At 46.1% G+C, this 27,952-nt stretch overlaps 1 protein-coding gene across 4 annotated transcripts in view; it reads right to left on the reverse strand.

Moving 5' to 3' along the window:
• The window catches only part of HERC2 (HECT and RLD domain containing E3 ubiquitin protein ligase 2), a 222,288-nt gene that overhangs the window by 50,738 nt on the left and 143,598 nt on the right, over nt 1–27,952 (reverse strand). For all 4 annotated transcript variants that reach the window (XM_040425137.1, XM_040425134.1, XM_040425136.1 and 1 more), the window contains exons 59-70: nt 25,013–25,156; nt 24,840–24,930; nt 24,505–24,682; nt 24,170–24,251; nt 15,997–16,168; nt 15,453–15,597; nt 15,136–15,361; nt 7,745–7,919; nt 6,971–7,151; nt 6,682–6,819; nt 5,423–5,614; nt 3,784–3,937 (exon numbers count right to left, since the gene is read on the reverse strand). In XM_040425137.1, the coding sequence (XP_040281071.1) occupies nt 3,784–3,937; nt 5,423–5,614; nt 6,682–6,819; nt 6,971–7,151; nt 7,745–7,919; nt 15,136–15,361; nt 15,453–15,597; nt 15,997–16,168; nt 24,170–24,251; nt 24,505–24,682; nt 24,840–24,930; nt 25,013–25,156 (1,878 nt within the window). The remainder of the gene's footprint in view (nt 1–3,783; nt 3,938–5,422; nt 5,615–6,681; nt 6,820–6,970; nt 7,152–7,744; nt 7,920–15,135; nt 15,362–15,452; nt 15,598–15,996; nt 16,169–24,169; nt 24,252–24,504; nt 24,683–24,839; nt 24,931–25,012; nt 25,157–27,952) is intronic.

Genomic DNA, 27,952 nt, shown 5'->3' on the forward strand with positions numbered 1-27,952 from the left:
CACAAAACTGTACTTGTGACTTTGCAAGCGTTACAACAAACGTTTGTTTCAAGTGGAGGCGGTGGGGTCAGAACATTCATCTTCCTTTACGCCAGTTTTCTTGTGTAAATGAAGACTAAAAATTCTATATCCGCTTTTAGTTTAGGCGCACAGACTGCCGAAGGATGTGCCTAATTTATGACAAGGCCTGCGCCTCACCATAAATTTGGAACAACCTCCGGCAGCGCGTCGGCTATCAAGACCGGCACAGCACACACTAGTCTTGATAAATCTCCCGCACTCCCGCCAGTGTCAAAAGCGGTTCTAATTTTGGGTCCCCTTATCCATTTCACATACCTGATGCAATGTCTAGCATCCAGCAGAGTAAAGAATCAGATCCCTAAATGACAGACGGCTCAGTACAGAAGAAGTACGCTGTGTTCCTGTACCTACAGAGCTTTATATACAGCTGAGAACAGTTGCACATACTTTCCGGTGTTTCCAGGGATCCTAGAACATTGCGCCCCACAGCCTGGGATATGAGGAGTACATTAATCCTCTGCACTGACATTATATTTCTATGGCAACAGTGACATCATGTGCCCACAACTGCTGGCTCATTGTGTCATTATTCAAAAATACGGGGGAGGGAGATGTCCCAAATCTGCATTTTGCTGTAAAATATTAAGCCATCCTGAGAAAGGAATTTTTTCCCCCCATTAATTATGGCATTTTTCCTTCTCGTTTCACCACTTTACTCAGCAGCGATCCATTTGCAGAACTAATGTGCCATCGGCTTTTTGCATACATTTTAATTAAATTTGAATTTAATTAAGCCCTGAATTTAATGAGGGCCTACGCTCCAGAATTACGGCTTTAAAAAGGCACAAAAAAAAGGGCTTTGGGGTTTGTTGGCCTTATCTGCGCCAAAAATTTGCAATATTTAGCATTTTTACGCTCAGTCCAGTTTTGAAAAGTGGGTGGGAAAGTGAACATGGTTAGCCGGCGGAGCTAATTTAAAGGGGTTGTCTCAATTCAGCAAGTGGCATTTATCATGTACAGGCACTTACTAATGTATTGTGATTACCCATATTGCTTCCTTTGCTGGCTGGCTTCATTTTTCCATCACACTGCACATTGCCCATTGCAGGGTGGTCTTAACCATGGAAATCTATCAGCGGTGGCCGTACTTGCACACTATAGGAAAAAGCATCGACCTCTCTGGTGGCCGGGACCGTGGGAGCGCACATAGGCTGGTGCTTTTTCCTATAGTGTGAAAGCACGACCACCACTGCTGGATTGCAGGGTGGTTGTAACCCCTGGAAGCGAGTAGTGTATAATGTGATAGAAAAATCAATCCAGCCAGAAAAGGAGGCAATATGGATAATAACAATACATTAGTAAGTGCCTTGTAGTAACTTTCTCTACATGATAAATGCCATTTGCTGAAGTAAAGCATTTAGGAATTATAAAAAAAAAAAAAAAAAAGGAGGATGACAGACAAATTTATAAGATTAGGCAGAGAGAGGCCAAACAAGTTATAAGATCTTCCAAAGCACAGGCAGAAGAGAAATTAGCTCAGTCAGGGAAAAAAGGCCAGAAGGCATTCTTCAGATACATAAATGAAAAAAGGAAACTAAAACAAGGAATTACCAAATTAAAAACAAAAGAAGGAAGGTATATAGAAGAAGATAAAGAACTAGCTGACTGCCTCAATGAATATTTCTGTTCAGTTTTTACAAAGGAAAATGAAGGAGAAGGACCTCAGTTAGGAAAGAAGACTAATGAATCTTTTGATGCATGTGTCTTTACAGAGGAAGAGGTTCTAAGTCAGCTGTCTAAAATTAATACAAATAAGTCACAGGGGCCCGATGGGATACACCCAAAGCTATTAAAAGAGCTTAGCGTTGAACTAGCAAAACCATTAACAGATTTATTTAACCAATCGCTGGCAACAGGAGTCGTCCCAGAAGATTGGAAATTAGCAAATGTTGTGCCCATTTACAAGAAAGGTAGTAGGGAGGAATCAGGCAACTATAGGCCAGTAAGCCTGACATCAATAGTGGGGAAATTAATGGAAACCATACTTAAGGAGAGGATTGTGGAACATCTAAAATCCCATGGATTGAAAGATGAAAAACAGCATGGGTTTACTTCAGGGAGATCATGTCAAACTAATCTTATTGATTTTTTCGATTGGGTGACTAAAATAATAGATGGAGGAGGTGCAGTAGACATCGCTTATCTAGACTTTAGTAAGGCTTTTGATACTGTCCCACATAGAAAGCTTATCAATAAAGTGAAGTCTTTGGGCTTGGACTCCCATATTGTTGAATGGATTAGGCAGTGGCTGAGGGACAGGCAACAGAGGGTTGTAGTCAATGGAGTATATTCAGACCAAGGACTTGTTACCAGTGGGGTACCTCAGGGATCTGTTCTGGGACCCATATTGTTTAATATCTTTATCAGCGAAATTGCAGAAGGCCTCGATGGTAAGGTGTGTCTTTTTGCTGATGACACAAAGATTTGTAACAGGGTTGATGTTCCTGGAGGGATACACCAAATGGAAAAGGACTTAGGAAAACTAGAGGAATGGTCAAAAATATGGCAACTAAAATTTAATGTTGATAAGTGCAAGATAATGCACCTGGGACGTAAAAACCCAAGAGCAGAATATAAAATCAGTGATACAGTGCTAACCTCAGTATCTGAGGAAAGGGATTTAGGGGTCATTATTTCAGAAGACTTAAAGGAAGGCAGACAATGTCATAGAGCAGCAGGAAATGCTAGCAGAATGCTTGGGTGTATAGGGAGAGGAATTACCAGTAGAAAGAGGGAGGTGCTCATGCCGCTCTACAGAGCACTAGTGAGACCTCATTTGGAGTATTGTGCTCAGTACTGGAGACCATATCTCCAGAAGGATATTGATACTTTGGAGAGAGTTCAGAGAAGAGCTACTAAACTGGTACATGGATTGCAGGATAAAACTTACCAGGAAAGATTAAAGGACCTTAACATGTATAGCTTGGAAGAAAGACGAGACAGAGGGGATATGATAGAAACTTTTAAATACATAAAGGGAATCAACAAGGTAAAAGAGGAGAGAATATTTAAAAGAAGAAAAACTGCTACAAGAGGACATAGTTTTAAATTAGAGGGGCAAAGGTTTAAAAGTAATATCAGGAAGTATTACTTTACTGAGAGAGTAGTGGATGCATGGAATAGCCTTCCTGCAGAAGTGGTAGCTGCAAATACAGTGGAGGAGTTTAAGCATGCATGGGATAGGCATAGGGCCATCCTTCATATAAGATAGGGCCAGGGGCTATCCATAGTATTTAGTATATTGGGCAGACTAGATGGGCCAAATGGTTCTTATCTGCCGACACATTCTATGTTTCTATGTGAAGGAGAGTGCACAGTGCATGCAAGGCCTCCATTCATTTCTATGGGACTTGTATAAAAAGCTGAAAGCAAATAGATCGGTGACCGTGCTTGAACTTCACATTCATTTGTATGGGACTTCTGAAAATAACCAGCTATTTTTGGCAGTCCCATAGAAGTGAGTGGAGGACAGCCGTGCATGTGCGGTGCGCCCTCCGACTTTTTGCAGGTTCCGTTGTAAGTATAGGTGCAAGTCCCAGAGGTGGGACACGCACCTATAAGACCTTGGGGGCATATCCTAGCCATATGCCCCCAAATGTCCAAGATGGGAATACCCCATTAAATATGCATGATTGCCAGGGTTAAGAGAGAACGCAATACAATATTCTTTAAAATGCTATAAAAAAAAGTGCAAACAATTACCTGGAATTTTGACTGTGCCACTTGTTGAGGTGTCATCTGTATATGGGTGGCTACTTTCTACCACAACTGGTTGTGAGGAGAGACGCCCACTCTGGGAATCTGTGGCAACATCTTCTAGTTCTGTGACACAAAGTTCAAGCAGCATATCTGCTACCTGGAGTAATAATTAAAAAGAAAAGAACAGCCTTTATTCTGCACCATTCAAGACAGGTGACTTTTTGGAATAAGCTTCCATGTGAGTAATATCACTCTATCTGGTAATGATATGACTTGTGGTCTGCAGGTTTCACTAGTTTTCCCTCTGCAGACTCCAAGTCTGTCAGTTTTCCCTTAGCTAGTGGGTGGAAAGTAGCTGCTATGATGTCTCCCATGCACAGAAAATAAAGAAGAGGAGATCTTGCTGCACTGTCTTCTTCTGAAGAACACCCTCAGAAACAGCAGGATGGAAGCCATTAAACAGCAGGACTGAGCAGTGCAGTTTGTGAATGAAGCACTGGGGTGAGATAGAAAAGTTACTACAGCCAGCAGCAGCATTTCTACGCCTTTAGCAACTCGCTCCTCTTCCCTCTCCATGAACTTGGGCAGAATATAACCTGATCCATCACAATGAGCTCCGTTGTGTCTCTCAAGACAGATTTTAACTGTAAATTGATGGTGAATGAGCAGTTCAGTAGGGGAACAAGTGGTTGAGAAGATGACAAGAGGCATTTTCTTTCTGTCAAGCTACATTACAAAGTTCTTTAGGCCCATTTATACTACTGATTTATGCAAAGTTTGTTGAAAGGACAGTGCCTATTTAAACCCGTCACCTGTCCTGACATGTCCATTTTAATAACTACTTGCATTCTGCGATTCAGGGGCATCTATTCTTATGACTATGTTTGCTGTTGCCCTTTTATTTCTACTAGATGTTTATGAGTGAATTGTCAGCAGCCCGCAGTAAAGGTACCAATGGGTATCAGTCGGAGGGGGGTGTCCCTGCACAGTGACACTGGCAGCACTGATTGGACAGAGTGAGACACATCTATTGGTAACACCCAGCAGTACCTTTACTGAAAGCTGCTGCCAATTCATTCAAAAACTCCTAGTAAAAGCAACAGGGGAATGCTCAACATGCGGCCCTCAGGCTGTTGCAAAACTACAACTCCCAGCATGCCTTAATAGCTGTAGGCTGAACAGGCATGCTGGGAAATGTAGTTTTGCAACAGCTAGTGGGCTGCAGGTTGAGCATCCCGGTCAGAGTCAGAAGAATAGCTGCTCCAGAATGGTTACTACATGGGGAATGCAAGTAGTTACAAGTAAGGAAAGGTGACAGGTCTTCCTCATGAAATACGGAACATGCGAACTAAATCACAGTTTTATAAAGGCATTTAAACCCTCAAATGAACAGGTTACTGGAGGAGAACAGGAAAGTAATGTCCTTAAAAATGGAGATACAACAAGATGGGTGACTTATGAAAAATAAAAACGGACCAGATACTAACACAGTAAAGATGTAGCTGGATTTATGACCAGCACAAGTAGGCTAATGGCTTTCATTTCAGCATGCTGTCCTGTTCAGCCCATAACTTCACAAGTGTATCCCTAGCATTTCTACACAATAAATTAAAAGAACAACCGTAAGAAGTGATGCACTGACCTGAGGGTACGCAGTGCCCATTCCAGACAGAACAGCAGAGAGAACTTCTTTCCCCTTTTCTCCAGCTCTGTTAGAGACTGCCAATTTAAGCAGGTCAACCAAGACTCTAGTATCATCGGATACAAGTAAACTGGTAAATTCATCCAAACACTGGGGCTCTGGGCCTGACACTTTATTCTGGCTTTCCACATCCTAGATAAAATAAAAAAGTGTGTGTGAATACAGTAAGTTGTTCCAGACATGTACTAGCTTCTTCAAAGCAGCTTATTAATGGTTGTCCTTTGGAGGCATTCATTTTAGGGTTGCACTGGGTATCAAAATATCAATATTTTTTTGATATCTCGATGCCCGGTTGGGTTTGACACACACTTTGCACTATTGTGCAGCTTAGTATCAGGTCCAACTGACAGAACATACACAGCGCAAGGCATGTTGTGATCAGTGGCAGTGGAGCTGGGGCGGGGGAGCAGAGGAACCAAGGAGCCTGAGAGGGAGAAAGATCCACTATTGGTGTGTGTATGAAAGAATATCCCACTCTCAGTCAGTACCTCCTACAGTGTCCACACTGTCTGCTCACCCGCCACAGCAAGTATCTCACACATTAATCCTGTGTTGCCCATTATGTGGCGTTACTATTAATGTGAGGCACATGGTTTTAATCAATTTGGACCTTCATGTGCCTCACATTAATAGTAAGTGACCCCTCCTCACACAATGGGTAACATGGGGTTAATGTGTGGGTATTTTTTTTATTATTATTTTTAAAGTAAACTTTGAAGAGGAAATAGCGCTCCCACGAACACAACAATCAGAGTCGGACCCCTGACGATCTGATATTGATAACCTAACCTGAGGACAGGTCATCAATATTACGCCACTGCACAACCCCTTTAATAAGAACCGGTCACACTGAAAATGCAGTGCATCTGCAGGCGGTATATTACACAGCAAGAGGAGCTGAGTAGATGGGCAACATGCTGCCTGCAGACTGCACTGCATTTTCATGGCGACAGGTTCCCTGAGTGTTTATGAGCTGTCGGGAGTGAAGAGATAAGGGCTACAGATCAAGCTGTCACGGCAGCAAAATCTGAAGGCTGTAGAAGACAAACGGCTGAAAAATTTTAATACGATGCAATTGGAAAAAGGTTTTGTAGCCACAAGTAGATGCAATGCAATAATACCAAAAATGCCCCCAAAAGGTGTCCATAGCATTTATGCTATGCTCTATAAAAATGTCATGATCAGTGGTGATCACCTACTTTGGTTTTGGTCATTGTTTCTGCAATAATACTAGCTGCACCAGGATCATCTGTAACTGGAATAAAAGGTCGAGAAGAAGCTGCAGAAGCAGAAGGAGTCACAGCAGAGGGCGTCACTGCATCTTCAGAGGTGGGCACCTTAAAGAGAAAAAAAAGTAAAAAAAAAAAAAGAAAAAAATAATAATAATTTTCTTTAAATCTATTGAAAAAGATTCAACAATCTGTTCTCTTTCACACCAAAAAAGAAAAAAACAAGGATTGTTCCTTCAAACAGCTTTGAAATACATACCTCTCCACGTCTGTCCTGCCAAGGGCTAGGACTTAATCGATCCTCTAAATCCATAGCTAAGCCTACATCATCACTGTTGATGGGGCTAGATGTGCCAGACATATCTGAAGGCGGGGCAGTGGATGGGCACTCCACAGGAGCAATCATACTGGCTGGCATCAAAGCTCCAACAACAGCATCCCTGTAAAGAGAAAATACCACATGGCACCATTTAGGAGTCATCCATAGGTCTTCTGCCAATTACATTTATTATAAATAGAAGGGTGAAGAGGCGCCTTGCAGTGATATGCCGGCATCTATTTAAATAAGGGGTTGTCTTCATGAAACAACCCCGTTACTCGGTATAGTGGCATGTTTATACTATTCGCATCAGCTTTGTAAAGAAAATGGCTAGATATCAAACACAAAGGGTGTGAATAAGAAATCCAGAAGGTGCTGAAAATGGGAAGGGAGAACTTAATTGGCAAATGTGTTTCTACTGACTTGAAAAATCTGTGTACATAGAATGGGTTTCATCTAAATCCTAATCTCAAGTAAGTGATTAGTTTCCTCAAAAGGGTAAAATGTTCCCGCTCCTCCTTTTCTTCACAGATTGCATCTTGAACATATTTCTTCTGGGTACAATTGGAATTGTGTACAGTAGTGCTACCACAAAGTCTATTACCATATCATACTTCTAACCAGGGAATTCTGAATCCCTAACAAAAACTAGCTTAAATGCAAATGACTTTATAAAGACGTTCTGTGCACACTGTCAGCGATGCACTTCCTCACCTCGCATACATGATCTGCAATGCAGTAAGAACATGAGAGAGCGCCTGTTGCTTGGCTAAATTCCCATCGATAGATAGGAGAATCTTTGCAAGGGATGGACGGTTTGACTTGGTATTGTTCACACCATTGATTTTGTTGCTGGAAGTAGATGAAGATTCTGGATCTGAAGGTACACCTTAAAAAAATTAAAATAAAGCAAAGATGAGCTCTTAAAAGACTGTTCATGTGCTATATTTGTTACAAACCAATCACAATATCTGCTTGAATTGTATCCTCATTATGGGAACCAGGTAAAGACATGGGAATTGTATTATAGTGAAAACTAAAGAAAGCAAGGGAAATAAGTCAACATCTAATTTAGACAGCATAAACCTAGATGAGAGAGACAAAAGAGGCACACTTGGTACAACTCTATAGACAGGTTAGGCACTTCCATTTTTTAGGCTAAGGCCTCTTTCACACTTGCGTTGTTGGGATCCGGCATGCACTTCCGTTGCCGGAGGTGCACGCCGGATCCGGAAAAACGCAAGTGTACTGAAAGCATTTGAAGACGGAACCGTCTTCCAAATGCTTTCAGTGTTACTATGGCAGCCAGGACGCTATTAAAGTCCTGGTTGCCATAGTAGGAGCGGGGAGCAGGGGAGCGGTATACTTACAGTCCGTGCGGCTCCAGAATGACGTCAGAGCGCCCCATGCGCATGGATGACGTGTCCAATGCGATCACATGATCCATGCGCTTGGGGCGCCCTGACGTCACTCTGGAGCGCCCGGGGAGCCGAACGGACGGTAAGTATGCTGCTCCCCCGCTCCCCGCTACACTTTACCATGGCTGTCAGGACTTTAGCGTCCCGGCAGCCATGGTAACCACTCTGAAAAAACGAGATTTTTGTATAACTTACCAGTAAAGTCTCTTTCTCGCTCTTTCCTTGGGGGACACAGAAGACCTTGGGTATAGCTCATCTCCATAGGAGGCGTGACACTAAGTGAAAGCTGTTAAGCCCCTCCTCCACAGCTATACCCTCAGCCTGGAGAGAGAGACTGCCAGTTGCGTGTCCAAGCAGTGAGAAAAGGCAAAGTCCAACAAGGAACCAACAAGCCAACTACCCAACGGGTAACACAAACTCAGAAACCGTGTAGAGAAAAACAATGAATGGGTGGGTGCTGTGTCCCCCAAGGAAAGAGCGAGAAAGAGATTTTACTGGTAAGTTATACAAAAATCTCGTTTTCTCGCCCAGTTTCCTTGGGGGACACAGAAGACCTTGGGACGTTCAAAAGCAGTCCAAAAGGGGAGGGACCACAGCTCCAAGGCGAAGCACCCGAAGGCATCAAGGAACCGCCGCCTGCAGACCCAGGCGGACCAAGGCAGCATACGCCGAAGCCAGAGTATGCACCCTGTAGAACTCTGTAAAGCGTGCAAGGAAGACCTGTGGCCGCCTTGCTCAAATGCATGGCCGAAGCCCAATGCCTCCGGCCCAGGAGGCACCGACCGCTCTGGTGAAATGAACGGTGACAGCAAAGGCAGAATCCTGCCCTCGGTGCGGTAACCTCAGCAATAGCCAATCTGATAAAGTGGAGGAAAACCACCCTGGAGTCCGTCAACTCTAAGCGCGGACCTCCAGGAAACCCAAGAGACCGAACGTCGACAAGAGTCGGAGATCTCCAAGTAAAACCGGCAAGGCCCAAACAACGTCCAAATCGGTGAAGTGTTGAAGCGAAAGGCAAACACCACCTTCAGAAGGAAGGAACGGGATGTAGAAACAGCCCTGTCCTGGGAAAAGACAGAAGGCTCAGAACAAAAAAAGGGGCCATTCAGGCACCCGTCAGAGACACGACTGATACGGAAACACAACCGTACAGGACAGGCGGGGTAGAGAGAACTTCTGTAACGGCTCCAAGGAAAAGATTGGAGCGCCGAGAGCTCAGTATGTAGTTCCCAGGGCGGTACCGAAGGACAGTACAGAGGAACCCAAGAGCCATTTCGAGTAAGGAGGTCTTGACAGGCCCAGAGGGCCGGGGAACGCTGGAAGAGGAAGAACAGCGCTGACACTTGACACCTCAAGTAAAGGAATCCCAGTCCCAGGTCCAGGCCGGACTGGAAAAAAGACAGAACCATGGGGAGAGAAAAAGTCAGAGTGGGGAATGCACAGCTTCCCACAGAACCCCAGACAAAAAAACCATAAGTCTTACGACAGATCCTGGACGAAAATACAGCCAGGAGCGGACAATAGCGAACCCGCTGGAGTCGCCTGGCAAGCGGGCGAAAACCCAATGTGATCAGGCGCAGACCAGTAACACGGGCAGAAGTCGACAAAACTGGTCCCGTCGGCCCCCGAGCAACGTTGTCCCGTATCCACCCGAGTGGGGGAGCAGAAGGACAGACGGAACGGAACCAAAGGGTCCGCCCAGTATCCGCCAGATGCCAGGACAAGACAGGCTAAAGTCCATGCTGATGTAGCCATGTTCTACAGTCCCGGTGTGGGAGATCAAAGGACAATCTGGACCGAAAGGTAGTCCCCCCAAGTTACCGAGAAGGTAAGTCTACAGCAGGACCATTGTCTTAGAATGGACCACGCAATCTGCACTCAGCGGGAGGACAGAACGCGGTAGACTCGGTAAATAGGCACAGCTAATACAGCCAGTGTGAACAAGGGAGACAGTACGAGGCCAAAAGGAACACCGGAACCATCCACATGAACAACCATGCTCTCCCCAGAGGGGAGGACAGTGAAGGAACAGCCTCTGAAGTCTGGCGGGACAGAAGCCACATCGGAGTGATCTGTACCGAGCGGGAGCCAAACAGAGCCAGCGAGATAAGGTAGTCGAGACAGAAGCCGGCATAACACCCTCCAACCGAACGGAGGAGTGGGCAACAGGGAAGCCATAGGACAGCTCAAAAGCAGAACCCTGCTACACTGTGAGATGCCCGGTTCACCGCCTCGCAGAAGGCGAATACCCTGAAGAACCCAAGGTGGAGGTCCTCCGACCTGGGTAATCGAGCACCCAAGAGAATTTGGGTGACCTTCCCGAGAAAGGCGGCCCGCACCTGGTAGCAGATCAGACTGAAGCGTAGAGGCGCCAAGAGGAAGGACTCATACCACACTACATCCGAAGAGGAGGAAATTTGAGCAGGCAAGGGAACCGCAGTCCTGCCAGAGCCAACGAAGAATTCGAGGGGCGCTCCAGACAACAGCACTCTCGACCATGTGACCACTAGCGCAGGGAAGCAATACCGCGGAAGGACGAATGGGCACGCATCTAGGAACCACGAACACTTCCTGGGATGAAGGGCCAACTAAATGAATGAGTACCACCCAGCTCCGTGCAGCATAGAGCAAGTAGAGCCCGTCCGGGTCAGGTGGACAGAATGAACTCCTTAGAGACGAGTGCAAGGCTTGCGGCAAGCATCGTATCCCAAGAAAACAAAAGTATGCCGCAGGAAGCAGATGAGGCATACGTACGAGCAGCCCGTAAGCAGTGAGAAGGCCAACCCACCTACAGGAGGAGAAGGCATACACGGCCCAAACAACGCACAAGAACGTCCGCTCACTGCAAAAAGGTTAATTCAGCGAAAAAGGGGGGTCGCCACAGAGTGCCACAGCATGTACGTAATTGCAAAGTGCAACCTGCAAGGGAGTTATGCACAAGCCTAGTATAGCATGCGATGGAACGCAAGCAGTCCGCCCCGAAAGGGGGGAAATTGTATCTGGCAAACTGCAGTCGGCAAGAGTGCAAAGGCCGGTCCCAAAAGGGAGTGATGCCTAAGGCCGTACCTACTTCAGAGAAGCAGGACATACCCTATAATCCAGCAGGAACGCAGGAGGTCCACCTAGTGAAAGGGGAACATGCACAGGGTTATCCTAGCATTAAGTGAGTGTGCAATAATACATCCAACACTGACTTAGCGAGAGTGCAACTACTCTGCCAATGAAGGGGGACATGTACAAGTCCAGCACAGCCATACAAGGACAGCCGTGAATCTCATGAGCGTGCCAAATTCTGCCCATGGACTGTGGGGTGGTCACGCACAAGGCCAGCACCGTATCCAATGGGAGTGCAAGCGTTCCACCCATGTTAGAGGGCCATGCTCATGGCCAGCAAGGTATCCGGTGAGTGTAGCATGCCGCCCAGAAAAAAGGGGGGGGTAATGCACATGGCCAGCATCTCATCCAGGGAGAGTGCGTGCACCCGCCATGTATGGGAGTCATACACATGGCCAGCAACGTACTGGTGAGAGACAAACACAGTCAGTGAGAATGTGTGTATGTCACCTGAGGAAGGAAGGCATGCCCATGGCAGGCAGCGAATCCAGCGAGAGTGCGTACACCGCCCACGGAAGAGGGGTCATGCATATGGCCGACAGCGGATCCAGCGAGAGTGCAAGCACCCCGCCATGTATGGGGTACATGCACATGGCCAGTAACGTACCTGCGAGAAAACAACCACAGACAGAGGGATGTATGTATGCTGCCTGAGTCATGCCTATGGCTGGCAGCGAAACCAGTGAGAGTGCAGCATAGTAACATAGTACATAAGTACATCATAGCCCATCAGAGAGAGTGCAGCGTTCCGCCTATGGAAGGGGGTCGTGCACATAGCCAGTACCGTATCCGGTGAGAGTGCAGTATTCCGCCTAAAAAGGGGGGTCATGCACATGATCGGCAACTAATCCAGTGAGAGCGCTGCGTTCCGCCCATGGAAGGGGGTCACGCGCATGGCCGACAGCGAATCCAGTGAGAGCGCTGCGTTCCGCCCATGGAAGGGGGTCACGCACATGGCCGGCAGTGAATCCAGCGAGAGTGCAGCGTTCCGCCTAGAGAAGGGGGTCGTGCACATGGCCGGCAGCAAATCCATAGAGAGTGCAACATTCCGCCTATGGAAGGGGGTCGTGCACATGGCCAGCACCGTATCCGGTGAAGGTGCAGTATTCCGCCTAAAAGGGGGTCATGCACATGGCCAGCCGGCAGCCAGGGAGAGTGCAGTATCCCGCCTAGGAGGGGGGGGATGCACATGGCAGGCACCATAACTGGAGAGATGATGAATGCTGCCTACGGAAGGGCCGCATGCACTTGGCCAGCGCCGTATCCTGGAAGAGGGCAGGAAAACCGCCTAAAAGGGGAAATGCCCTAGCAGCGACGCAGGTTGGGAGTGCAACACTATGCCGCCTGTGGAAAGAGGGCATGCAGACATGCAGCACTACTGATGAGGCTGCAGCGTCCTGCGCAGTCCAAAAGAAATCTGTTATTATTATTATTATTATTATTTTTTTTTAATTAAAAACACAGCCTCTCTGAGGCTAAAGGGGGCCACCATATAGGGGCACAGATAGTCAGGAAAAAGGGGGGCCAGCCATACAGGCCCATTGGGATCTGGCCTGTACCCAAAGGGTTAACATGGATCCGGCCTGGAGGGCGGCGCTGCGATCCCCTGGGGGCGGAGGAACCTCCCGGCGGGAAAAATTTGCGCCTGGAGAAGTTCCCGCCCCCTCCACCAGAGGCCGGAATTTTGCGGCCTAGTAGGCCGTGAAGCCGGGGTCTAAATTTGCGGCGCCCGGTATGTACCGCCGGGACCTGAGGCGGAGTGGCGCATCAAACCGGCCGCGGGTGCCCACCCCGCGGGCCGGTCGGAATTGCGGCCCAGCAGGCCGCGAAGCCTGGGCCAAAATTTGCGGAGCCCCACCGACCGGCACCGACGGTCGGCCGGGGCCTGCTGGGCCTAGAAGTCAAGCCCAAAGCCGGCCGCGGGAGCCCACCCCGCCGGCCGGAAGAGTCAGGGGCCCAGAATGGCGGCTTGCCGGCCGCGGGAGCCCACGCCGCCGGCCGGAATAGTCAGGGGCTCGGAATGGCGGCTTGCCGGCCGCGGGAGCCCACCCCGCCGGCCGGAAAAGTCAGGGACCCGGAATGGCGGCCTAGCAGGCCGCGGAGCCTGGGCTAAGATTTTGCGGAGCCCGGCCGCACCGGAATACCAATGTCGGCCGGAGGCGAGGCCTTACTCCACAGCCGTCAGGAGCCTCAGGCCTGGAGCAACACTCCGGTAGGAGATGTAGGGGGGGACCCAGAGACCGGGTGCCTGTGCTGATAGAGAAATAAACTATGTTGCCGCTTCTGTAGCTGGCTGCATGTCTATGGGAGCCAGGCAGGGGGGGGGGGGGGTAAGGCAGAAGGAGATTGCCGCGCTGCGGCACCCCAGGGGCCAGCATAAATCCAGCAGGGGACTAGAGGCCCAATATGGGGGTCAGGCACGCAGGAGACCAGGGTGGGGGGGTGGGGGACGTAGGGCTGGAGAAGCCTCTCTCTTACCACAGCCGTCTTCACCCTCGGTCCATTCCAGCAGGGTCGCCCCTTCAGCTACTGGCACCGTAGTGGCAGGACGCTGGAAGAGGGACTTGGCGTGCGGGCGACCCTTGCGCTGGCGGGATGTAGGGGAGCTGGGCTGCCCTGATCCACCTTGTCTTCTGTGGGGGAGGCAGCAGTGCGGGTGACCGGCACTGGCGCAGCTCAACCCCGGGAGAACAGAGAGGTCTAGTGCGTCTCTGTTATCCCTGATGATCTGGAACAAAAAGAAAAGAAAAAAGTAAAAATCTAAAATTTAAACAAGGAGAAACCAGCCCTGCAGAGCAGGGAGTGTCTTGCCTCCTTGGACACTAAGCAAAAAACTGGCAGTCTCTCTCTCCAGGCTGAGGGTATAGCTGTGGAGGAGGGGCTTAACAGCTTTCACTTAGTGTCACGCCTCCTATGGAGATGAGCTATACCCAAGGTCTTCTGTGTCCCCCAAGGAAACTGGGCGAGAAAGCTAAATGTCGGCTCCGGCAATGCGCCGAAACGACGTTTAGCTTAAGGCCGGATCCGGATCAATGCCTTCCAATGGGCATTAATTCCGGATCCGGCCTTGCGGCAAGTGTTCCGGATTTTTGGCCGGAGCAAAAAGCGCAGCATGCTGCGGTATTTTCTCCGGCCAACAAACGTTCCGTTCCGGAACTGAAGACATCCTGATGCATCCTGAACTGATTTCTCTCCATTCAGAATGCATTAGGATAATCCTGATCAGGATTCTTCCGGCATAGAGCCCCGACGACGGAACTCTATGCCGGAAGACAATAACGCAAGTGTGAAAGAGCCCTAACTCTTGGTTAGTTCAGCATTTTGTGCCACAATTCTAAGACTTCTTCTATCCATGTCCCTTTTCTAGAGAATTGATTAGCAAGGCGCAAAAGTGTCTAAAATGCATAATAAATCTGCCATACAGCATGTATGGCGGTTTTTCAGTGCAGTTTGTAACAAAATGCTGGCGTGTTTTGCTTAGTCAATCTGCCCCATTGTTCCTTTATGCTCCTGGTGGTCAGCATTGTATAAGGTTTAACTGGATTAGTATTTTTAGCGTAAAAATGTGATTACCCAGATATGAGGCTCCTAGGGGATCCCTAGCTGTTTGAAAGAGGACAGGTTCGTGAACAGCAGGTGTTGCCACATCCACTGTTGTCCAGGCCACACTGTGAGAGGACCCACAGGCCACACGGGTTATTTTCTGTCCTTCCAGACCATGGACAAGGGTAGGTTTTCTGTTGACAGTTGTTGTTCCGTTACCTTGCTGCCCGTGATCATTGTCCCCCCATGCATAGACCTGAAAATATACAACAATTAATACTTTTATTTCCCAGCACTTTATGGAAAAGGATATCATTAGAAACCGAACGCGTGTGCGAATATCTCACCTGCCCCGTGTCAGTTACTGCAAGACAGTGTAGTGCTCCAACAGCAACGTGAACAATCTTCTTTCCTCTGAGGCCTTCAACAACTTGTGGTTTTCTCACATGGACATCGGTGCCATGACCCAGGCGAAAATAGTCACCTTTCCCCCTGAAATATTATGCAGTATCTCAATACATTCTGTATCAGTCACATACACGACAGAAGGTGCCAAACGGAAGTTTAAAACTTAAGTGCAGCTTCATCTTTGGATCCATTTACTATGCTAGGCTGTGTTAACAGTGGCATTCAGGGTGCTTAGTCACTTGACCGCAAGCAAAGTACAAGACGGAGCACTATTTATGCCAACAATAAAACTAGAACCTTGCACCCCCCCCAAGTATATCAATGTCATTGCTAGTTTAACGTGATGGCACAATTGCTGATCTTTCCTGCAAGGCGCTACACCTTGTTTTAGGCATTGGTTTTTACACATTTTTGTACAGAATTAAACAAAACACACAAAATTACTGTAAAAATACACATGCAGAATCTATATTTGCCACTTACCATGTCCATACAACACCAGATTTTGTTAATGCCAATGAAAATTGAGCTCCGCATTCAATCTGACATACTCCTTGGCCATTGAGTCTTTCAATGTTTTGAGGGACATTACATCCTTCGCTTCCTCCACGGCCTAGCTTCCCAAAATCTCCATCACCCCAAGAGAAGACAAGTCCTGTATAAAAAAAATAAAAAACCACATTCAGGCCTCATAAACCATATGTGTTTTGCGTCCCACGGACCAAAAAAAAAAAAACAAGGATAACACCAAGAACATTGCGACATTTTATTTTTCTCTTCTATAAAAATTTCTTATTCTTGTCTGCAAAACGGCCTACAATAGGACATATTAGATTATTTTTTTTTTATTGCAGAACTGCAGCCACGGATATACTGATGCAGACAGCACACAGTGTTCTGTCTATATTTTTTTTGCAGCCGCTCACTGAAGTGAATGGGTTCGCATCCAATCTAAATAAAATGCAGAAGTGTGCAGAACAAAAATACGCTTGTGTGCATGAATCCTAATGGGGTTCCTTGGGCCTAAGAGCCGAGAGTCCCACTGGTAGTCAGGTGTTAGTGATGTGCCATTCAAGCACGTGTGACTGCTGAGGCCAGTGATTGTCCGCAGTGGTTAAGGGACAACAGCACTTCCAGTTCACCCAGGACCGGAAGCAGCTGGAAACGAGGCAGCAACGCTGGAATGGCAGGACTGCAAACAGTCAGCTTAATAAAGAGAAAAAGGGACATGTACACAAGGGTGGGGGCATCTATTTATGGAATGATGCCAATATTTCAGAGTAAATGGGATAAAAAAATTAAAAAAAAGAATTACACTTACACTTAACCCCCGAACGCAAAATGTCATACAGGTGCGTCATTTGTGTTGCGTGTGTATAGTCCAGGCTCATGGGCTAAGCTCGCTCCATACTCTGTGGGTGCCAGCTGTATAATAGAGCAGATATCTGTCCATAATAACCAGAATCGGAGATAATACTGATCCCAGTCATTTAGTCCCTCAGATCCCACAGTTTGTGACCACGGCATCTGATCGGTTGGAAAGAAGGGAGGAGAGGGGCCCCTCTGTCCTCCCACTGGAGTCTCCACTGCGAAATCATGGGGCTCTGATCAGTTGCTATGACAGGCTGGGGCCTTGTAAAGGCTCCCGGGTTTGACCTAGGAAACTGCCTGCAAAACCATGCCATGTCACGGCTTGATAGGCAGTCTGTAAAAATCCCATAGACTGCATTAGTATTCTAAACTAAAATTTACAATAAAAAATAAATAAATAAAAAAAAATATAAATTCTAATCATCTCTCTTTCCCAATTTTCCCGGGGCCTACCCAACGGCACTGACAGGAGGTTGTCCCCGCTACCTGGACAGGAAACAACACGGAAGCTGAAGTTTAAAAGGCCTCCCCTCCTTACCTAAATCAGTGTTGTTTCCTGTCCCCGGGTCGCGCGGAAGCTCCTCCTGTGTGCTCCAGGATTCTAGATGCAGAGGAGCGGCGTGCAGAGGATAGGGGGCCTCGGGGACGCGCTGCTTCCCTTACCCATCCTTTGGCCTAAGTCCTTCGCCGGAAGGCAGCCCCGGGCTCCAGTCGCTTGCTACCGGTCCGGAACAAGGAAGAAATATCTTTACCTTCCGTACTGTGGGCGGAGACTTCCTGGACTATCGCAAAGGGAGTCTCGTTATTGACTGCAGGCGGCGTAGGCGCGGTAACGTCATGACGTTCGACATCACGTGACTGCATGTGGGTCATGCCGATATTTAAGAGAGCCTATGGATTCTGCCCCAGTCGCCCTCAGCCCGGTAAGCCTCCTATCCAAAATATTGGTGGATTATATTTGTGGGGTTATGGTTCCCTTCATTCACCCTGGGTGCCTGGTGCTGGTGAAAATTTTATGTAGGGACTGGGATCCTACTAAATTCGTAAATTTGATTACTTCTAGAGAAACCTCCACCGCCAAGGCACTTGGGGCTGATTCAACCCACAAGAATTGCTTCATTTGCCGAAAATCCTTTTGCTCTAATGCCAAGAAAGACAGTCTTTTCTCCCGAAGGTGGTATTGAGATTTCATTATAATTTACAAATCTCCTTACCATCTTTTTGCCCCTCTCCTTCATCTGATCAGGAGAGAAAATTCCATAACTTGGATGTAAGGCGGTGTGTGCTGGCCTACTTGAAGATTTCGGAACAGTTCAGGAATTCAGACCATCTTCTTCTCCAATATCATGGACCTAATAAAGGTCGGGGCAGCCAGTAAAGCTACGATCGCCAGATGGATTAGAGACACTATCACCTTTTGCGATGTTAGAAGAATCAAGATCCTCCAAGAATTCTCAAAGCCCACTCAACAAGAGCCGTGTCGGCTTCCTGGGCTGAATCTTCTTCTCTCTCTATTGAACAGATCTGCAGAGCGGCAGCTTGGGCAAATCCAATGATTTTCTTTAAGCATTATAGATTGGATGTGGTCCATAACCAGGACCTCTCCTTCAGACGCAGAATTCTTTCTGCAGTAGTCCCTCCCTAGTTTATTTCTCCGTTAATCCTCCTGTCAGTGCCGTTGGGGAGGCGCCGGGAAAAGGGTTAATTACTCTTACCGGTAATTGGAATTTTCTAAAATTAGATTGGTGGTATACAAGTCCCTATCAGATTGGAACAGTTTCATTGGAGTCCAGGAGAAATGGGACTACTTAAAAGTGGCACTATTGAAGGCAACAGAAAATTGCATTAGGCTTGTCAGTAAAAGCAAAAAAAGGAAGAGGCCGCTGTGGTACTCAGCAGAAGTGGCCAAAATCATTAAAAACAAAAAGATAGCATTTAGGAATTATTTAAAAAAAACAAAAAAAAAAAACGAGGATGACAGGCAAAAATTTATAAGATTAGGCAGAGAGAGGCCAAACAAGTTATAAGAGCTTCTAAAGCACAGGCAGAAGAGAAATTCTAAGTCAGCTGTCTAAAATTAATACAAATAAGTCACAGGGGCCTGATGGGATACACCCAAAGCTATTAACAGAGCTTAGCGGTGAACTAGCAAAACCATTAACAGATTTATTTAACCAATCACTGGCAACAGGAGTCGTCCCAGAAGATTGGAAATTAGCAAATGTTGTGCCCATTCACAAGAAAGGTAGTAGGGAGGAATCGGGCAACTATAGGCCAGTAAGCCTGACATCAATAGTGGGGAAATTAATGGAAACCAAACTTAAGGAGAGGATTGTGGAACATCTAAAATCCCATGGATTGAAAGATGAAAAACAGCATGGGTTTACTTCAGGGAGATCATGTCAAACTAATGTTATTGATTTTTTTGATTGGGTGACTAAAATAATAGATGGAGGAGGTGCAGTAGACATCGCTTATCTGGACCTTAGTAAGGCTTTTGATACTGTCCCACATAGAAGGCTTATCAATAAATTGCAGTCTTTGGGCTTGGACTCCCATATTGTTGAATGGATTAGGCAGTGGCTGAGGGACAGGCAACAGAGGGTTGTAGTCAATGGAGTATGTTCAGACCATGGTCTTGTTACCAGTGGGGAACCTCAGGGATCTGTTCTGGGATCCATATTGTTTAATATCTTTATCAGCGAAATTGCAGAAGGCCTCGATGGTAAGGTGTGTCTTTTTGCTGATGACACAAAGATTTGTAACAGGGTTGATGTTTCTGGAGGGATACACCAAATGGAAAAGGATTTAGGAAAACAAGAGGAATGGTCAAAAATCTGGCAACTAAAATTTGATGTTGATAAGTGCAAGATAATGCACCTGGGGCGTAAAAACCCAAGAGCAGAATATAAAATCAGTGATTTAGTCCTAACCTCACTATCTGAGGAAAGGGATTTAGGGGTCATTATTTCAGAAGACTTAAAGGTAGGCAGACAATGTCATAAAGCAGCAGGAAATGCTAGCAGAATGCTTGGGTGTATAGGGAGAGGAATTACCAGTAGAAAGAGGGAGGTGCTCATGCCGCTCTACAGAGCACTAGTGAGACCTCATTTGGAGTATTGTGCGCAGTACTGGAGACCATATCTCCAGAAGGATATTGATACTTTGGAGAGAGTTCAGAGAAGAGCTACTAAACTAGTACATGGATTGCAGGATAAAACTTACCAGGAAAGATTAAAAGGACCTTAACATGTATAGCTTGGAAGAAAGACGAGACAGAGGGGATATGATAGAAACTTTTAAATACATAAAGGGAATCAACAAGGTAAAAGAGGAGAGAATATTTAAAAGAAGAAAAACTGCTACAAGAGGACATAGTTTTAAATTAGAGGGGCAAAGGTTTAAAAGTAATATCAGAAAGTATTACTTTACTGAGAGAGTAGTGGATGCATGGAATAGCCTTCCTGTAGAAGTGGCAGCTGCAAATACAGTGGAGGAGTTTAAGCACCCATGGGATAGGCATAAGGCCATCCTTCATATAAGATAGGGCCAAGGGCTATTCATAGTATTCAGTATATTGGGCAAACTAGATGGGCCAAATGGTTCTTATCTGCTGACACATTCTATGTTTTTATGGATTTTCCAATAGCCTCCCCAATGGCACTGGGGTATTTCCCACCCTTATGGTTTTTTTTTTGAGATTCAGTCAATTATGTTCAATTTTCTGTTTGAATTAATACACTGCGTGCAGAATTATTAGGCAAATGAGTATTTTGACCACATCATCCTCTTTATGCATGTTGTCTTACTCCAAGCTGTATAGGCTCGAAAGCCTACTACCAATTAAGCATATTAGGTGATGTGCATCTCTGTAATGAGAAGGGGTGTGGTCTAATGATATCAACACCCTATATTAGGTGTGCATAATTATTAGGCAACTTCCTTTCCTTTGGCAAAATGGGTCAAAAGAAGGACTTGACAGGCTCAGAAAATTCAAAAATAGTGAGATATCTTGCAGAGGGATGCAGCACTCTTAAAATTGCAAAGCTTCTGAAGCGTGATCATCGAACAATCAAGCGTTTCATTCAAAATAGTCAACAGGGTCGCAAGAAGCGTGTGGAAAAACCAAGGCGCAAAATAACTGCCCATGAACTGAGAAAAGTCAAGCGTGCAGCTGCCAAGATGCCACTTGCCACCAGTTTGGCCATATTTCAGAGCTGCAACATCACTGGAGTGCCCAAAAGCACAAGGTGTGCAATACTCAGAGACATGGCCAAGGTAAGAAAGGCTGAAAGACGACCACCACTGAACAAGACACACAAGCTGAAACGTCAAGACTGGGCCAAGAAATATCTCAAGACTGATTTTTCTAAGGTTTTATGGACTGATGAAATGAGAGTGAGTCTTGATGGGCCAGATGGATGGGCCCGTGGCTGGATTGGTGAAGGGCAGAAAGCTCCAGTCCGACTCAGACGCCAGCAAGGTGGAGGTGGAGTACTGGTTTGGGCTGGTATCATCAAAGATGAGCTTGTGGGGCCTTTTCGGGTGGAGGATGGAGTCAAGCTCAACTCCCAGTCCTACTGCCAGTTTCTGGAAGACACCTTCTTCAAGCAGTGGTACAGGAAGAAGTCTGCATCCTTCAAGAAAAACATGATTTTCATGCAGGACAATGCTCCATCACACGCGTCCAAGTACTCCACAGCGTGGCTGGCAAGAAAGGGTATAAAAGAAGAAAATCTAATGACATGGCCTCCTTGTTCACCTGATCTGAACCCCATTGAGAACATGTGGTCCATCATCAAATGTGAGATTTACAAGGAGGGAAAACAGTACACCTCTCTGAACAGTGTCTGGGAGGCTGTGGTTGCTGCTGCACGCAATGTTGATGGTGAACAGATCAAAACACTGACAGAATCCATGGATGGCAGGCTTTTGAGTGTCCTTGCAAAGAAAGGTGGCTATATTGGTCACTGATTTGTTTTTGTTTTGTTTTTGAATGTCAGAAATGTATATTTGTGAATGTTGAGATGTTATATTGGTTTTACTGGTAAAAATAAATAATTGAAATGGGTATATATTTGTTTTTTGTTAAGTTGCCTAATAATTATGCACAGTAATAGTCACCTGCACACACAGATATCCCCCTAAAATAGCTAAAACTAAAAACAAACTAAAAACTACTACCAAAAATATTCAGCTTTGATATTAATGAGTTTTTTGGGTTCATTGAGAACATGGTTGTTGTTCAATAATAAAATTAATCCTCAAAAATACAACTTGCCTAATAATTCTGCACTCCCTGTATATAATTTTTAGGCATCTCTACCGTGTACTCTGTTATTTACTGATTTAGGTAAGGAAAGGAGGCCTTTTAAACTTCAGCTTCAATGTTGTTTCCTGTCCAGGGGGCAGGGACACCCTCCTGTCAGTGCCGTTGGGGAGGCTATTGGAGTAATTAACCCTTTTTCCTGCATGGTGAATGCCGTAATGGAAAACATTTTAATGCTCAATTCGCCATCGGTCATTTCCCCCAAATGAATTGAATAAAAAGTGATCAAAAAGTCGAATTGGTACCAATAAAAACACATCACCCCACAAAAAGCCCTCACACAACTCTGTAGACTCTGTAAAAGTTCTGAGTGTCAAAATATGCAAAGAAAATTTGTATTCTTTCAAAGTTTTTTTTAAGCAGTAAAACAGAATAAAAATTACATAAATTTGTTGTTGCATGTACTCGCAGAATAAGGTTGTCGTGTTATTTTTAGCAGAGTGAACACTGTAATAACAAAACCCAAAAAGCCTTGGCAGAAGTGCATCACCTTTTCCATTTCAACTGACAAATATTTTTTTTCTTGTACAAAATATGCTAAATTAAATTGTGGCATTAAAATACAACTTACCCGCAAAGAAAAAATAATATGAGTATGGGGACAGTCTGCAGCATTTACTGCATGATTCTGACACAATCTGTAGAAATCCTACAGAAGTATAAGGGGTAATCTGTCAATCTGTTCCATTTCCAGAAGATGCATGGCTGAGGTAAGGGAGTGCAGGCTTAGTAATGGTGGGATGGCTTAAAGGGGTGTCTAGCTCTTTGTTTTTGTTTTCCCCATTTGCAGCCAGTTGTACCTGTAGAAAAACCCACACTCACCTGACCCCCGCCGCTGCTTTCCAGCTCCCTTGCTTCCGGTCACATGTTTTCCAGTCCATGTCTATGAACTTCTGCACAAGAGGCATATGGCACGGTCTGCCTGCAAGTTGACAGACCGAGACCAGAAGACCAGTGAAGGGAGCTGGAACGGAGATGCAGGAGAGTATGGATTTTTCCACAGTTGCTGGACAACCCCTTTACTGATGATCTTGTCTTCCTGCAGACAGTAAAAAGAAAAAACAAAAGGGGGCGCTACCTAGTGAAGTATTGTAAAGAGCCCAGTAATACTCAAGGTAGGATTACCTTACCGAGTATGGTTGTGCAAACCAGGCACAACGCTAGTTGAAAGTATAATCTCACAGTGAGAGGGTCAATTAGGCTACTGTGCTCTTCAGCAGGGGTCTTCACACAGAAGTCCGGAAGGTAGATAAGGAAAAAATGCTTGAAAGGAGCATAAAAAAAAAAAAAAAAAAGGTGCAGCAGCTTCCCCTTTCTGCCCTGTCTGCAGGAAGGCAAAATGCTTGAAAGGAGCATCAGAAAAATCTAATTGACTAAAAAAAACTGGAAGTTTATTAAAAACATGCATGGTAAAACAAAGATAAAAGGCTAGCTACGCGTTTCAGTGGCGAGCCGTCACCCTCATCCGGCTCAGTCTGATGTAGTTGGCGGAACAAGCCACTGAAACGCGTAGCTAGCCTTTTATCTTTGTTTTACCATGCATGTTTTTAATAAACTTCCAGTTTTTTTAGTCAATTAGATTTTTCAAGCATTTTGCCTTCTTGCAGACAGGGCAGAAAGGGGAAGCTGCTCCTCCAACCAGATGTCTTACAGCCTGTCACAAGACTCTGCGGAGGGGGTGGGGACCATGACAGATAGATCTTTATATATTTCTGAACTTGAAAACTGTAATACAGGATAAAAGAGGATCAAAGGAAAAGAAGAGATGATGGGAGGAAGAGCTGGGATTTATTTTTATTTTTTACTTTTATTGCAATTTCTATGTTTTAATGTTTGATAATCAAATCATGGAATGAAAGTGAATTGAATATCTATAATAGACACGTGAAATTTAGTAAAATAAGTCATACATTCTCATGACTCGATGATTTGTTTAGTCTTAAAACATGAACATACCTTCATCTGTAAGAGCCAACGTCTGAGCATCTCTACTGCCGCATGCAACCTGTATGACTCGGTGACCCAGGAGCACCTTTACCTGAAAAGCAGTCAGAAAGGATGAGGTGGACTAGAAACCAAAGCAAGTAAGGTGAAGAGGTTCAACATACAATAAGATGGAGAGGTAGTGTAAAAGAAGAGCATGAGAAGCATCGTTCAAAAAGATGAAGAGGGGCATCCTGCAATACCTAATGGAACATGGACATGTATGTTGCAGGGGGATCACACATACAGCCTTCACTATACATCAGAGACATTCATTAGATCAAGCAGATAAAGGACTGCACTCTTACCATTTTAGGTTTCAGCTGAGTTGTATTGTCGCCATGCCCCAGTCGGCCATATTCACCCAAGCCCCACGTATACAGTTCCCCGCTAGACGTAATGGCTGCACTATGAGAACTGCCACAGGCGATGTCCCGGATGCGCTTGCTCTTGAGAGCTTCTATAAGTCTTGGTTTATCACAGTTCCTAAATAAAGGCAAAAAAAAAGTGGCCTCTAAGTTAAAAATCATTAATGTGACACGCAGTTCAATACAGCAGAAATCAGCTTAATCTTTGATTTACTCATGCATTATAACCACTTCATATGAAAAACCGTATCGGCGCACACAAAACTAAAACTTACATTCTGCTGAAGTGACCAAGCTTGCCATCATCACCCTCTCCCCAGGAGAAGATTTTGCCATCCACGGTTAGAGCCATTGCATGTCTTCCACCTGAATACAGGGATTTCAGTGAATGTTAAACGTAGCGATGCATAGATTCCTACTCTAAACCGAGCTAAAATGAACGACATACCTGAATGAACGGCGACTTTCTTCACTACATAGTTGCTGAGGGCTGTCATCTGTCGAGGTATAGGTACTGTGCCACTGGAAATGCCTAAACCCAATCTTCCGTTGGTAGCCTCACCACACGCATATACTTTCCCCTCAGCAGTCACTGCACACAGAGATTAAGAAAACTGGTAGTAAACAGATCTATTAGGGCTGAATTTAAAGGGGTTATCTACTTCCCCCATATTGATGACCCATCCTCAGGATAGGTCATCAATTTCAAATCGGTGGAGGTCTGACTCCTGGAATCCCGGTTGATCACCTGTATGAGGAGAATGCAGCACTTGTGCAAATGCAGTGTTCTCTTCACAGTTTATCTGTCGACAGCAGGTGTAATTTACAGCTCCTCCATCCCATTCACTTGGAAGAGACAACGGCTTCTTCCCATTCAAGTGAATGGATGGAGGAGCTGTAATTACACTGCTCGCTGCTGCAATGCTGAGAGCGAGCAGGTAAACCGTGAAGAGAACACTGATCGGCGGGGGTGTTGGGAGTCGGAGCCCCGCCAATCTGATATTGATCATCTACCCTGAGGACGGGTCATCAATATCAAAAACATGACAACCCCCTTTAACAATACTATCTCAATTATGACAAATATAAGAAAAACTGAGGTAGACAATTGTGTTATGGACATATGGTTGCCAGTATGGACCGACATAAGGGTTCATTTATTAAGACCGGCATTTTAGAGCATTGGAGTGAGCAGAAAAACAACTAACCCTTGTGTACATAGTAGCCACTGATAAAAAAAAATGGCATACTAGAGGCTGTAAAATATCAGCACAGTAAAATATCATCATTCTGACCAATAATAGTCAAAGAGACAATATACAGTTGGTCCCTTAAGAAATCCTGCGGCATTTGTGGGAGAAGCATCTTCAAAGAGCCCCTAGCTATTGGTAAAAAGGAATATAATACCTGATGAATAACAGTACAAGAGAATAAAATAAAAATCTATAAAAAAATAAAAACAAAATAAGAAGAGTAGAAAGTATTGGCTATATGGATCATGCGCACAATCCCTGCCCTATAAGACGCACCTGCCCATAAGACACACCTGGGTTTTTGAGGAGGAAAATAAGAAAAAACGAGATTTTTGTATAACTTACCAGTAAAATCTCTTTCTCGCTCTTCCTTGGGGGACACAGGAAACCTTGGGTATAGCTCATCTCCATAGGAGGCGTGACACTAAGTGAAAGACTGTTAAGCCCCTCCTCCAGCAGCTATACCCTCAGCCTGGAGCGAGAGACTACCAGTTATGTGCCCAAGTAGTTAAAACAAAGGCAAGGATCAATCAAATTAACACCAACAAGTCAAAAAACACCCGTCAGGGCAACCAAAACAATGGGTGGGTGCTGTGTCCCCCAAGGAAGAGCGAGAAAGAGATTTTACTGGTAAGTTATACAAAAATCTCGTTTTCTCGCCCAATTCCTTGGGGGACACAGGAAACCTTGGGACGTTCAAAAGCAGTCCACAAATAGGGAGGGACCACAACCCAAGATGAATTAAAGCACCATAGGCATTAAGGCACCGCCGCCTGCAAGACCAGGCGGCCCAAAGCAGCATCCGCCGATGCATAAGTGTTCACCTTGTAGAACTTGGTGAAAGTGTGCAAAGAAGACCAGGTGGCCGCCTTACACAATTGTTCAGCCGAAGCTCGATTTCGCTCAGCCCAGGAAGCCCGACCGCTCTGGTAGAATGAGCGGTAACACCAAAGGGCGGTTCCCTGCCCTTAGCACGGTAAGCCTCAGCAATAGCCATCTTGATGAAGCGGGCAATAACCACTTTAGATGCCGCCAGCCCCCTGCGCGGACCCTCCGGAAGCACAAATAGAGAATCCGAGCGCCGAAAGGGTCTAGTTACATCCAAGTAGATCCTCAGAGCCCTAACAACATCCAGACGGTGAAGATCCCGTTCCCGAGGATGAGACGGGGACGGGCACAGAGAAGGAAGGACAATATCTTCATTCAGGTGAAAAGCGGACACCACCTTCGGAAGGAAATCCGGAACCGGGCGGAGAACCACCTTATCTTGGTGAAAAACCAAGAGGGGTTCTACGCAAGAAAGTGCCGCCAATTCAGACACACGCCGAAGAGACGTGATGGCAACGAGGAAAAAAACTTTGCAAGACAACAAGCGAAGGGAAACCCTGCGCAGAGGCTCGAAAGGAGAATATTGGAGAGCCGTCAGCACAACATTAAGATCCCAAGATGGAACGGAAGCGCGATACGGGGGAGCATAGTGAGCAACCCCCTGAAGAAAAGTCTTAACTGGACCGAGCGGAGCCAGAGGTCGCTGAAAGAGGATCGAAAGCGCTGAGATCTGACCCTTTAGGGTACTGAGACCCAAACCCAAGTCCAGACCAGACTGCAAGAAGGATAAAATCGTGGGGAGAGAAAACCGAAGGGGATGAACATCTAAGGTCTCGCAGAAATTCAAATAGGCCCGCCAGGTTCGGTAATAAATCCTGGACGATGCCGGTTTACGCGCACGAATCATGGTACGGACCACGTCAGCAGAAAACCCCCACCGCGTTAGGACCGCGGTTTCAATAGCCACGCCGCTAAACGTAGCGACCCTAAATGCTGGTGGAAGATCGGCCCTTGAGAGAGGAGGTCTTCTCTTAGAGGCAGACACAAGGGAGCGTCTGCCAGGAGCAACATAAGGTCGGCGTACCAAGGACGACGAGGCCAATCCGGGGCTATTAGGATCGCAGGCGTGCCTTCCGCCGCGATCTTCCGAAGGACTCGTGGAAGAAGAGGCAGGGGCGGAAAAACGTAGAGGAGAGAGAACTCCGTCCAGGGAAGGACGAGCGCGTCCGCGCGGTAAGCGTCCGGATCCTTGGTTCTGGCCATGAAGGTGGGAAGCTTGTGGTTGAATCTGGAGGCCATGAGATCCA

This window comes from Bufo bufo, chromosome 3 (assembly GCF_905171765.1).
Source record: "Bufo bufo chromosome 3, aBufBuf1.1, whole genome shotgun sequence".
NCBI classification, from domain to species: domain Eukaryota; kingdom Metazoa; phylum Chordata; class Amphibia; order Anura; family Bufonidae; genus Bufo; species Bufo bufo.